This window comes from Myiozetetes cayanensis, unplaced genomic scaffold (assembly GCF_022539395.1).
Source record: "Myiozetetes cayanensis isolate MyiCay16 unplaced genomic scaffold, myiCay2020 scf16, whole genome shotgun sequence".
Lineage (NCBI taxonomy): Eukaryota > Metazoa > Chordata > Aves > Passeriformes > Tyrannidae > Myiozetetes > Myiozetetes cayanensis.
Window position 1 is genome coordinate 15776322 of NW_026087270.1, and position 14233 is coordinate 15790554.

The window sequence follows — 14233 nt, forward strand, 5'->3', positions numbered from 1 at the left end:
GCAGCCATATGTTGCTCCACAAGTACAATAAGACTAATAACACATCTCTCAAAATCCTAAGTAGCACAATTAATGTCTGCAATGTACAAATGTGGAGAAGCAAGTCGTGCTGCTCTTCCTTGCCAGTGGCAGAAGAGGAATTTAACCAAAATCTCTCGTAATACCTGACTCTCTGAATACACAATATGATGTTTCCTCAGTTTGGCTCTGATGGAGGAGAATTAACAAACTCCCTCGCAAACTTCTAAATAAAAAGTGATTTTTTTTTTTTTTTGCGCAAAGCTCCTTTTTGATTAATCATCACAAGAGCAAAATGCCCCACGAGTTTTATGATTTTAATACAGAAAATAAAGGAAACGCAATTAAGAGAATGTGCTGTCAAAGCTGCTTGGATGAAGAATAAAGAATGAGGAGACACCAAATGTACCTTCTACAAAGATAACATAATCTGGAAAAAATATGAAAAATTTCTAAGCAACACTCACTTTTTGAGAACCTCGAGTCACAGGGTATGAACAAGATTTAAATAAATACATCCAAAACTGAACTGTGATAATTCCTTGTTCACACAGATATTATTACTATCAAGGAAAGCTACCTTCACTAGTATTTTTAGTACAAAGAAGACATTAACTAAAAATAGGAACTTAGTGACCAAGGTAACTATAATTAAATGAAGGAAAGGAAACAAAGTGTATTACTATAAAACTATTCAGATTTGAAGACAGACTGTAGGGAGTTTTCTGAAGCAACAGATGAAGTCCTGAAAACCACCATGTGGAAGGACAGAAAGAAATCAAAACCAGCTGGATGTTACAGGAACAAAAATACTGAGGTTATGGAGCTGAATAGAAGGCTACAAAGATCTCACATATTAAAAATATGAGCCAATAGAAAAGGAAAAAAAAAAATCAACAGAAAAAGGGGAAGAAAACCAAAAATTTTTCACTCAAAGAAGGAAAATAAAAACAATAGAAAGGCAAAAGTGTGTGGCCAGTAACAGAGCTAAAAACTGCAAATACCAGTAATTAATTAAAAAAAAAAAAAAGAGAAAACGAAAGTACTTTTGTTTTACTTTTGTTTTTGAGCATCTTCCCCTGCTAAGCCAAAAACATCATGCCCATTAATGTACATGTACAGCCTGTAACTAGAGTTGACAGTATCTAGAAAATTCCCTACATGTCTGAAGCTATTATAACTGGGAAATAGCACACGTTTAGCAACCTCTTCCAAAACAATACAGATGTACATGAATTCAAACAACTCTTGCAGCCCAATTAGTTTTCAAAACATGAAGATGATGCAGAGAGTAAGCTCGATGCTGCAGTGAGACAAACCAGATCACACAAAAGGTTTTTCACCTCTGGACTACAAAATACGCTTCAAATAACAAGGAAAAACCTTTGTCAAACTCAATATTTCAAAAGACAGAAAAGCAATCAAGTTGAGGCTCACTGAAGTGACTTTTTAATTCTTAGAGAACAGACAAGAAGGTAAATACCACCTATTTAGAGGATTCTACAATTATGTTTTCCCCCCTGTAAAACGACTGCCAGAAAGCACAACACAGGCACACAGCTCAATCCCACCCTTTGTGAAAAGATTCCTTTACAAGCAGTAATCATTATCGAACCTTTTAGCCCAGATGTAATTTCTTACATGTTACAACAAGTTTCACATGCATTGTGAATTTCAGCCAAGGTTGATGAAGTTCAATAACTTGGCTAACCAACCATGTGCACTGCTCATTACACAAGTAATAAATAGATTCATCAAAATGGACATGAAAAAGCAGTATGAACATCTGACACCATTTTCAGCTTACTCAATAAGAAAAATAAATTACAGGAAGTCCAAGAGGACCCTCTTAATATTTACAAGTAAGCAGTTGTAGCCTTATGTAAAGCAGGGCAATATTAACGTGCCACAATATTCAGCCAGAGTTAAAATAGAGTGATGGCACCCATGGAAAACTCAATCACTGTTACCTGCCTTAATTTTTCAGAATACAGCAATGTAAATTAAAGAAAAATGTCTTCTATTAATATTAATTAAAGTTTTAAATAATAGCTTTTAGTAGTTTTTTAATTGTTTAAAATGCATCACTACTAATCCCTGACAGTTACAAACATCCCACAACAGGAGGAGTTAAAAGTTCCACCCCCTACTCATGCTTCCCTCCAAAAACTGTGCTTTTCTACATCAATTACTCCAATGCTCTGGCCAAAAACATAGATCCTGCAAGACCCAGGCTCTCCTGGAAAAGCACTGTACTCCCAATTCCCCAAAAACACTGGTACAACAAAATTCATGCCTGCCACAAAGTTTTGGACCTGCACAAAGAACCTGCCTGAAAAATTTCTATGCAGACACCAAAATTTTCATGGTAGTGCTACTCTCGTGGTGTAAGGCAATCCATGCCATGTTCAGTCCACAGCACATGGATAACAGAACCTAAAAAATTCAGCCTTTAAATTTTCGGCATTACATTTCCAGGAATTCTTCATTAAGCCAACAGTTTTTCCTCAAGACAATGAATGTTGGTTGAAGCCAGAGCAGCAAGAAAATAAAAGACACAGCTGCATACACAAAACCAAAACTAAATTAGGCTGAAAGATGATTTTCTTTTTCCTTTCATCCTCCCCACCCAACCACGTTTTAAAGGGGTTTAAAACCTAATCTTCATTGCTGGTGAAGGATGGCAGGAAAACAGTCCCTAAACAACACAACTGTGCTGGCAGAAGACTCTGCTGTAAAAATTACATCTGGAATGTTTTTAGTGGGTAACTTATTTTTCTCCTGAGAGGTTATTTTATTCTACCAGGGCAGATCACACATCCCCCAGGTGCACCCAGGCCATGCTTTTCTGTTAACATCCCGTGCTGCTTATAATAGTAAAACACGTGATACGTGGAGCCCAGAATTCACAAAAAATTAAAATATACATCAAGGAACGACTCTTTCATGCTTTTTTAAAGGCCCAATAAATACAAAAGTATCCCATGAAAACAATCCCAGGGACAGCCTAGGACTTGGCCAAGAAAAATAATCCAAGGTTATATATTGCTGATCTTTCTGTCTGCCTCACAATAAACTTTGAACCCAAAGCTCCATAAATAATATCCACTTCAGTTCTCCACACATGAAACACTTCCAGCACGAAAACAACCATGCAAAGGCTGGAACAGTTCGTTTCACCACAAGTTATGCTGGTTTAGTGAGAACATGAGAGGCACCCCCTGAGCAAAACCCCAGCATTTCCCTTCTCTGTGCACCACTGAGATGACCACAGAATTAGGTACAGAAATTCCTCTTAATAAAAACAGGCAGAGGTTTTGGTTTATTAATCCACAGGAATTCACGCATTTATGAACAGTAATTTTGATTCAGACAACAAACTTTTCTCGCTAAACTGGGGAAAAGACCATTCAAGAAGCATTGTCACAAGCTTGCTCCCCCCCCCATGGCACATCCCTTTTTCTGCTCTCAAAAGTGCTGCAAATAATAGATAATTGCTAGAAAGGAAACATCTTGCTGTTTATTCATCATAATAAAACATATTAAAAAAAAAAAAAAGAAGTTTACATTCAAAAGTCAACACATGAATAGAATTGAGAGAAATAATAATACAGACCCAAACCCGACAGATGTATTTTCTCTGAGAGATTTTTTTTTTTCCCCAAAAAAACAAATTATCCAACAAAAACAAGCACGGATTTTTTCAAGGCTGACAAAGTTCAGGTGTTCCAGTGTAAGAAAAATTCCAAAACCATACAAGAAATTATCAAGTGAGTCCGAAATAGAGGACTTTGCTGAGCAGTTCCGTTGCAGAAGCCCTGTCAGTTGCACACCCTTCAAATACTATTTCATATGGAAACGGGTGAGAGAAATTAGAAAATAAACTTGGTACTTTTGAAGAAAAATGGCCACATTTTTCAAGGAAAATTTGCCATCTAGCTCAAAAATAGAGCTGAACAACTCCTTTCTGACAGATTCAGACAGACATACGTGGGGTTAGACCACCAAACTCCAGGCAATACAGAGAAAGACGATGAACATATTTAAGACAGTCAGACTAATACTAATAAAATCAAGTCCTCAATGGTATGTGAAGGGTCTGTTTTATTCCTCCCATATGATCAGAGTTTGCCTTAAATGAGACCATTCACTGGTCTAATTAGGATTCAGCAAATGTTACCTTCTTTGTGAAGGCTGATGAAGGCAGCCAAAGTGAAAATGCTGTCGCCCACAAATAACCCCAGTAACTTCTGCAACTACAATAGTTCCCCATAGTTTCAAAATTCTCTTCTCTCCAGGTACAGAGCAGTCAATTTTTGACACTTTAAGAAGAAAAAACCATTCTTTTAATCATACTTTTCTGATGTCCCCATTGCCAGTAGATTTAGGGCATAGTGGTGAAAGCTAGCCAGGATCTCTTAGAGGCCTTAAATAGTCTTCATAAGAAATTTAGGTAAACTTTAAAAGTTTTATTTTTCTTGTCTTACTGGTAGTAGCTTAAATAGACACTACTTAATTAGCTATTACTTAATTGGCATAAGAAATAGAACAAAGGTTAACCACACCTGGTTTTATTCAGGCTCTGAAAGTAGATTCTGCTTTTTAAGTATAAGCAAGATTTAGAACAATATTAATATAGGAACAAACACTACTACACAGAGAAAGGACAGCTCAGAAATCAGGAATTGGGGAATTCTGAAGCTATGCAATGTGTCATTCCCCCACTAAACAAACTTTCATTAACTTCTGTCAGTATGAAGTACAAAAGCACAGTGTCAGCACAGCAGTCTGGCCACAAGGGTTGTATTGGTTATGGACAGGCTTACTTATTTTTATACTGCCTTGATAAGCCTAAAAAAGTAAAAAGGTACTGAAAATAGCTTCTTTTTTAATATAATAAAGTGATGAACAAAAAAAAAAAAGATCTTGGGCTCTTCCTGAATTAATGTAAGCACTGTATGCTTCCTGAAAAGAAAGACTCCCAGCTTTCCAATATTTTAAAGTTCTATTTCCATCCTGACAGTACCAGATCTTAGATGCTATTGGTAACAGAATCAACACAGGTAATCCCACATCCCAGACCACTAAAACTTTACTGTACTTTACCAGCCAAAGGGTCAGAAAAGTTTCCAGCATTTTGGGACCAGCAGGATTGAAGAGGGGTACCCATTCTACATTGCTCACAGGTGTAAAGTGTTCAAATAATGTCCCATATGAGAGAGTTTCAGAATGAGGTGCAGGTCACACAGTGAAAAGCACAAGAGAAACTGCAGAGCTACACAGCTTGTATTTACCCCAAAAGCAGCATCATGTGTGAACCAAATCTAATCATCTACCTGTTACAATGATGATAATATGAAGTAAATTATCAAGACACCCACTGTTACCTTCTACAGTTTCACCATGTTCAGACACGTTTGTGCTTATATACAAACCCTCACTGCAATTAACTACAACATTTGATACTGGGAATGCAGCTCACTAAATACACAAAGCATTTCAAAAGCTACACAGGCTCTATTCTGAGAGTTGTGCTCAAAGCAGAGCTTAAGCTTTAATTCTTTTTCCCCCGATTTCATATGGCTGATCCTCAAGTTTAAGGGGATGCAAATTAGAGTGGGAGTGACATACATCAATTTTAAAAGCAAGAATGAAAGAACAGAGCTGCTTACTGTATTTTAGTAGTTAAGAAGAGAAAAGTAGGTTGCTTCACCTACTGGTGAAGTTGGTTCACTTCCACTAGACCAGGTTGCTCAGAAAGTCATTGGGGAAAAAAGTTATGAGAGGGAAGAATAAAATAAGAAAACTTTTGTTTATTGTTCATAAAAATTAAATGGGTAGTTATTTAAAACGACTTTTATATCATAACACAGACGTTTAATTGAGATAAATTAAATGCACATTCCCCAACCTTTTGCATCAGTATGACTAAAGTTGCTAATGCTGAAGTTCTGTACAAGAAATAAAAGAAACATGATAACTTCTCACATTTAAGTATATGCAGACCAAAAGCTCACTGGAGGAGTGACTCATCTTTTAAGCACTGATTAATAGTAGTTAACACACAGGTTCTCTCCTAGCTTAGGCTTCTCCATTGCACAGAAGTGAAAGTGCCAGAAAAAAAAAAAAAGAGAATTCCAATTAACAAAACACTAAACAACAATTATTTCAAAGAAACAATCTCAAATATTAAAATATAATCAAGAAAAGCAATATAGCAAGCCACGTTACGGCTTCTGGATTTTCTTCAGCATTTGAAAAAAATTAGGCTGCTTGCTCCGGGCATCCCTTACAAAAACCATTAACAGGCCTTTTTGGACCTTCACAGAGCAGAAAAATTAGAATCCCAGTTTGAGTAATTGCTTGGTTGGGATTATCAGTACAGTTTTAAGATAAAATTTTGGAAAAGTTTTAAGAAAAACTCTGCTTTGGGGAATCTGCCGGACTGGACAGAGCAAACACATTTTGTCTTTCCATAGGATACTGAAATATTACTTATACTTCACTACTCACACAGACTTTCACAGTCACCACAAGCTAAATGCAACTGCACCCAGTACAAAAACCAGAAAACATAGTAGTCTCAAGGTCATACAGCTGCATAACCCTTAAAACCAGCCAGAAATATTTATATATATATATAAGTCAGAAAAAGCACACAACTGTCTCTCTGATATTAAAATCAAGTTATAGGGGTTTTTTTAAATGTTTTCTTTGAGGAGATTACTTACACATACAGCTGAAAATATCACACCTCTGTATAAAATTAAAACCTCGATGAACTGCTGATATGCTTTTGTAATTTCAAATCCTAGCCCTAATAATTAAGAACGCAAACAACAAAATTACAGGAGCAGTTACAAATAACGGGGGGGAAAAAGCACCAGGTCGCTTTTGTTAAGTCTTTTCAAAGAGCAACACAGACCTCTAGTGGAAACATTAGTGAGCACAACTTCACCCTACCAGCAGCAGGCTGGGGAAGCACTTTTTGTAACCCTGTGTCGAGACATTTAAACAGAAAAACAACACACAGAAGTGCCTGCTATCATCAGTTCCTCACAGTAGAATAAGTCTTACTGATTTTAAGAGCACAAACTGACACTACTCGTATTTAAATACACATGGAACAGTGTGTTTTTAAAACCACAGGGACTGACAGTGCAAGACTAAACTATTCAGTAGGTCTGTCTTACTCCTTTTTACTGCACCAGCTTTAGCGTGACTAAAAGTTACCTCAAATTCAAGTGTGATGTTCAGACTAAAATTTTGATTGAGCTTAAAAAAATAGACAAGAAAAAACAAACTCCAAGAGTAGTTGGACTGCACAGTCAGAAGAAAAAGCTTCCATAATAAACAAATAAGAAAATATTTTACTAATAACTCCTGATCTGCTATGATCTCTTTATATTGTAAGAAAGAAATAACTCATTAATCTTTTCCAAGTTGCTAATGCAAATCAATGAAGTGTTTATAAATCTAATTTTTTTGGTACTTTTTCCCCTCCCTCACACTTTTCACAGCATGGTGGTGTTCTGAAAACACAGGAATTGCTTACTCCATAAAATACTCAGGGAGGAAAGCATCAGCTCCAACACACACAGGGAATTTAGAAGTAATATCTATACAACACAAAGTGGAGCACAGCACTGAAATCCTAAAATAACTGGGAAATAAGCTCCAAAACTGGTAAGACTCCTCTTGAGCCAGCTGAACAGTATTTCCACATGGAGTTCCAGAGGATTGTGTGGACATATTAAAGCTCACAGGGGATCTCTGCGTTGCAATCCATCACATGACACTACTGACACGTGCAAAGCAGTTTGCCAAGAGTCACAAAACATGGGTAAGACTTAAGCTAAAAGTAATACATTTTGAGGACTCAGATAACCAAGTCTCAAGAAAACTTCAAGTCCTGCCAAAATTTGCGTCCAAATTGATTGGACAAGAACACCATCAGCCAATCCCACTGCCCCAACTGCAGTGCCAACCCATAGTAGCCTATCAGGCAATGATAGCGGGGCATGTGCTGTTAAAGCCTGAATTGCAAGCCACAATAAAGTTCTGAGTTCTTCATCTGATTCCTGTGGGATAACAGTCCCTTAAATAATTAAGAAGTAAAGACCAAGAGAATTTGGAGTGCTAAGTCCTGCTATTAACCCATTTTCTAGAACACTTCCAAAGTTTTCTAGTGTCCTCAAAAATGTATTTAAGTCAAGATCCTGAACTGAAATGAAACCCAACAAATGACTGCATAAAGACTCTTTCAGTATTGATGCAATCCCATCACAAAGAAAAACACAAACCACAAAAGGGAACAAAAGATCAGTGGTGACCTAGGATTTACACTGATTCCCTCATTTAACAAAAAAATTCAAATCTAACACAAAACCACACCAGTGTTTTAATATTTGTGGCTCCTCCACAGATTTAAGTCACAGAAAACAACATATCCACTGCAGGTTGCTGAGTGAAACTTCAAACACTGTAGTAAATTAAGCTGGAGAAGGAATCCTGTCTTCTGAGGAGAAAAGCAAAGCCCCTAAACACAAAGCTTCATTATGAAATGAAACAAAAGCAGCTAATTAGAATCTCTAAAACACTCACCAACTATAGAAGCAATACTATGTAGCAGATACCTAAACAAGTTGGGTGTCTGAAAGGATTTATGAACCTGTTAGACAATACAACTAACAGGGATTTCTAAGGGCCATAAATCATATTTCTTTGCCCTAAAGGAGCATCGAGTAAAACATTCTGATACAAGTTCCTCATCAAATTCACTTGAAAGCACCTTCAGAGATAAAAATTCCACAACCTCCCTGGAAAATCTTTGCCTGAGTTCATTTGCTGCCCTTAGGAAGTTTTTCTCAGTACTTTACCTGAACTCCCCTGCAGCCTTACAAACCTTTCTCCTTGTCATAGCCACCAAGATCACAAAAGGAAACTTCCCTCCTCTTTCACAGTCATCCTTCATACATTTACATAATGTAAAATGCCTCCCTTGATATTTTTCTAGACAAAAATCAATTGTTTCTGCACTTGATGTCTTTCCTGTAGCTCTCCTCCAAGCTCCAAATTCTCCACACCTTTGTTAAAAAAAAGTTTTCTAACCAAGGGTTTTACATGAGAAAAGTGCAAATCAAGTTTGAAAACCAAAAGTACACAGATATTTAAACAAGTAAGCAGCCAGTGAGACAAAGCTTGTCATGTTTTACCTTATGTGTCATGTTAACCTACCTATTCCTGAGTTTGCTCCTGTGATTATAACCACTTTCCCACTCAAGTCACGACCCTGGAGTATTTCCATTGCAGTACTGTTTCCATCATATTTTTGTCTAGTAGTAGGTTTTGCTGGATTATCTTCAACTGTAAAGGCCAGTCTTGGGTCAAGGTAGGTAGTCCTTTTGTTTATGTGGCTGCAAAAGAACACAGAAATTCAACTGCTTGAACCCTTCTGTACTCTGCATTTAGACTTTAAATGTATTTCAACCACTCTTGTGCACAATTCCAGTGGATCCTTTAAATTCCAAAAAAAATCAAGTCAGTTTTTTCAGCTTTGTTAAAATCACTCCAATTACTTTTTTTTAATCAAACATTTTTCCAGGTGTGACAACATCCATTACTAATTGTATTCACATCCATCACAAGCCGTTCTGAACTTCATGTGAACCCCTGACATAAAAGGCAGAATTTTATCAGGTAAAAAAAAAAAAATCTCATTATATCAGGGAAGATCATGTTCTCTTAGGAGGTCTACAAAAAGGAACCTATACTACTGCTTGAAACAATACACCAAGGGCAAATGCAGCTCAGTACTTTTTTCTGTGAACTTCTTTTTATATGTGAACATTCTTTATTCTAATAAGTCAGTTAAAGATAATTATCCCGTTTTCACCCTGCCATTAAAAGGACACAAACAGAACCATGCCCAGAAATATTTTTCTGCTTCTGTGAACTTCCTCCCCTCCCACTTCTCCAAAACTCTTTGCTAGCTCTGTCCCTGTCCTCTTCTCTTTCTGTGCTTTACATTCCAAGTGAGTCAGAGCTGCAACAATTTTGTTTTCCCCTTGTGTGTTTAAAGCATTAATTCAATGTTAACAACCAGACACAAAGTTCTGGGTATGTTTCTAAAGTTACTGATACAGAGTTTATCCCTGAAGGTATACAAAGAAAATGAGCCCAAATAAACATGGCCTGAGGGTCAGCTCACATCCTGAGATGTGGATATGCAAGTACTTCACCCAAATGACTATTTCTGTGCACATGGAAGAATTCAGAAAACCAGAAATGGGTGTTTAGACACTACTACAACTCGTGCATATGGATTCTGAAGCTGTACTTATTAATCTCTTTGTCCTCCCAGCTGATACTGTCACATCATAACTCAAAAGGCAGCATGAAACAGTTGCCCTACTTGAACACATTCTACAGTTTGACATACTTACTCTACAAAATAGACTTGTCCATTTTCATCAGTCTCCTGCTCCCATCCATATGGCAGATCTAGGAAGCACATAAAACACTAACTTCATTTTCAGGCATTAGAGTACACTCCAATATGAAGTTTAAGTGATTTCCCAGATAGATGTGACACAGTTCTGCATTATTTCTGTAGGTGGTGCACTATCTGCTGCACTTCAATATCAGAACTTGAAAGAAGGATTGCTTCCCTAATCACACACAATTGCTGTCTCATAGAAGTACAACATATAGGAGATCCCATACAAAAGTAACAAGTAGCAGATTAAGTATAATCTAAAAAACTCTTCATATAGATGAAGATTCTTCATATAGATGAAGAACATTATCTCATGTTATAGTACAAACCAGCAAAATGCAGTCATTCTTCCTGGTACCTACACATCTACACTGCTCACAGTTTAGTATCTATCCCTGACAAAGTAAATAGCAAAAGCCATGGAACTAAATGTAGGAAAAGTTACACGTAACACACACCAAAAGTTGAAAGATCACAACCCTCAAGTGGGCACGAGATACGTTACATCAAACTTAAATGATTCTATGACTCTGTGAAGTTGGAAAGATAGATAAAAGAACAAAAGTGACAAATCTTTACAGAACAAATTCTTATATGAAAGATCCCACAAAAGTACTTAACAGATGGCATTCCCAGCATTACTAACCACGGCTGAATATAGAAATAGTGCCCCCAGGTGCAGCACACAGAAGCTTCTGGGAAGATCTAATTTAAGGCACTGATCCTAGGCCCTTAAGAAGTAATTTTCCTCTGGAAGTCTCCTACAACATTGTTTGCCTCCCATTCCACCACAAACATTCAGCTGGGTTGGGGAAAACAAGTAAAACGAAAACTAACAAGACTTCCTTCTGTGCCAGGGATATTGTGTAATGAAATGTAGTCTTTGAAAAGTAGAATTCAACTATAAATATTATCTGATAGACACCAGGAAATCAGAACCCAATCAGAGAACTCCAGACTTGCACTATATGCTTTACAAGCCACACTAAAACAAACCCTCTAACCTAGAAATGATACTTTGACTTTATGGAGCAATCCAAGAAAGCCATAAAACTGCAAAGTGATCACCCTACTTCAATCACAGAAGTAAAACCACATTGAAATCATCTGTATTTTGCAAGCTCAGTTTGCCTTGGTGATTAGTGGCAACCAGAAGATCAAAATGAGACCAGCTTAAGGTCGTGGAGGGAATAATTTCAGTTCATTACAAAAGCTTAACACAAACCTCCTGCAACACGTTTCCTCTTCCCAGACTTAGGATGTTCCCACTGTGTTTTCTCTTCCAGGTGGCTGCAGGAAAAGAAAAGTTTAAGATTTTAGAAAATTGCATAATAATCCAAAATACTGCCATAGTTCTGAAAGTAACTAACCAGAGAGCACAGGAATCTATAAAAATTCAAATAAATGTTTGACTTCCAATCTAAGTTTTGTTGCTTACAAGAAGAATGAAAACCCAAAACTTATTAAAAACTAATATTAACAGACTCAGAAAAGAACTCAAAAAGATGGTGAACCTTGGCAAGAATAAGGGGGGGAAAAAAGACCAAACTAGTAATAATAAAACTAGAAAGTTTTCAAATTACAAAAGCAGCTTTCTAAAACCCTTGCCTAATAATATTGATTTGCAGGCTATAAGCTAAATAAGTTGGATTTCTACATGAGCAATTGCAGCTTTGGACAGTTAAGTTTATCCACAGGTCTTGAATAGAAGAATATTTATTTAATATACTTGATAATGGTATCACATTAGTCTATCATAAAATTTTCTGGGCTACAGATTAATAAGCAAAGCGGTCTGCACATAAGCAAGGTCTTAAGATACCCAATGTGCTGAAACAAGGTTGCATATTAAAATCTTGCCTTTCATTAAGTATTTTTAAATAACAACCAAGTTTTAATACTAAGAGTAAGGCAGGGATTACCTGAGCGTCCCAAATGACAGCTGCCCAAGTGTGAAATTAAGACTGACAACAGCACTGAATAACATAACAAATAACCACTAACCCACAGGCCCAGCAGCAGTAGCAAGTTACACACAACATGAGCCACTTTCCCTTCTTACAACAACCCCACAGTGTCAACATAAGGTACTACAGGAATCACAGCTGGGGATCTGAGACCAAACAACTGCACCTGCGTGACCTGCACAAGCTGCAAGATATTTAACCAAATTACTGCAGCCTGACAAAGAAATGCCTGTCCACCTGTGTGCACACCTAACTCCTCATAAGCACCTTTAAAAGCCTAAAATCAAAATAATACTATTCCAGCTAAAGTTCGTATTGCTGATGAGGTTTGAAACAAATTTCTGGAATGTGCAGAACTATCACAGATACAGAGCATACATTAAAGGCAGCAACAGTGTAAAACCTGTTCATGTCAAATATATTTGTAGAGACACTGGGATAGATTTTCAGACAGTAAAGATACATTCATTTCATGTCATTAAATTGAATCAGTCCAGTTTCACAACAGTTAAGAAACTGGCCTGTTGAATTAATTGTGTAAAAATTACACTCAGTAGTATCATTATTGTGTGGGTTTGCTACTTTCACCAAGGGGTTCCTTTCTGCAAGAGCTTTTGAAATCAAAGGAAATATAGAGGCACTTGGCCTAAGAAAAGCAAACATCTAGAGAGAATTTGCAGTGTTTACAAGCAAAGTGTGGATAAACAAAAACATTCTGTCCAGTGTTTGTAAAGCAGAACTTGGGAGGGAGATGCCGACTCACCACAGGTGAGAATAAACTATACTTTTCCCCTTTTTGTGGAAATTTTGTAGCTTTAAGCAGATCGAAACATACCCCAAGACCAGCATGGCTACAGAAACTACATTCCACTGAGTTAGGTCGCTCTGTGGCACAACCCCTTCGTGACCTGCGAGGATTACAATCATCTCCAGTGGTGGAGCAGGTGGTGTTAAACGCGAAACTTTCTCTCTTGCTCAAGCTGGGGCATACGAAGAGGTGCGGGACTGCACTAACTCCCATCGGACCCGTCCCTCCTCTGCTCCTACACAGAGGAAAACTGAGGAACCCGCAATACTGCGCGAGGCTCAACACGGAGAGCCACGAGGTGCGCTGAAACAGCCCCGTGACGGCTCCTTCCCGCACCCAGGAGCGGCTCCAGCATCATTCCCACGCGGGGCGGGCGGCGGTGGCTCCGCTGTCCCAGCCCACAAGGCGAAACCGAGTCCCACGGACACCGCCCCAGCCCCGGCAGCTCGTCCGGGCGGGACGCGGCGGGTCCAGCCCCGCACCCGCTGCCCCGGGGATGGGGATGAGGATGGGAAGAGCTGATGAACGGGCGGTCAGAGCGCTCCGGGCGGGCTCCCCCGCGCCGCCTTCCCTTACTTGGCGTAGTAAACCCATCCGTCCTTGGTGGTGCGCTCCTCCCAGCCCGGCGGCAGCTCCTCCTCGCTGTCCGTGTCCTCCAGCCCCGCGTACTTGAGCGCCGCCATGGGCACGGTGCGGGCTCCCCGCACGCCCCGCTCTTTCCGGCCCGCACGGGCACCATGGGAGCTGTAGTTCCGCGGCCCTCGGCACCGCCGCCGTGTCACAGCCCGGCCACGGAGGGGTTTGAACCTCCCTCCGAGGGCGGTCCCGGCTGAGCCGGGCTCGTCGCGGGAATCTCGGGATTCTGGACGCCGCTGCTCTGGCGCTGTGTCCCGTTCTGGCCTCCCCAGTACAGGAAAGATGAGGAGCTAGTGGAGAGGGTCC

The 14233-nt window shown here is 38.9% G+C and overlaps 1 protein-coding gene across 1 annotated transcript in view; it reads right to left on the reverse strand.

Annotated features, from left to right (window-relative positions):
• WWOX (WW domain containing oxidoreductase) overlaps positions 1-14009 on the reverse strand; it is a 472482-nt gene extending 458473 nt beyond the window's left edge. Inside the window, exons 1-4 of the mRNA XM_050311260.1 lie at positions 13868-14009; positions 11742-11806; positions 10464-10521; positions 9256-9434 (exon numbers count right to left, since the gene is read on the reverse strand). Of these exons, the coding sequence (XP_050167217.1) occupies positions 9256-9434; positions 10464-10521; positions 11742-11806; positions 13868-13974 (409 nt within the window). The 5' untranslated portion in view covers positions 13975-14009. The remainder of the gene's footprint in view (positions 1-9255; positions 9435-10463; positions 10522-11741; positions 11807-13867) is intronic.
• Between the last annotated feature and the right edge of the window lie 224 nt (positions 14010-14233).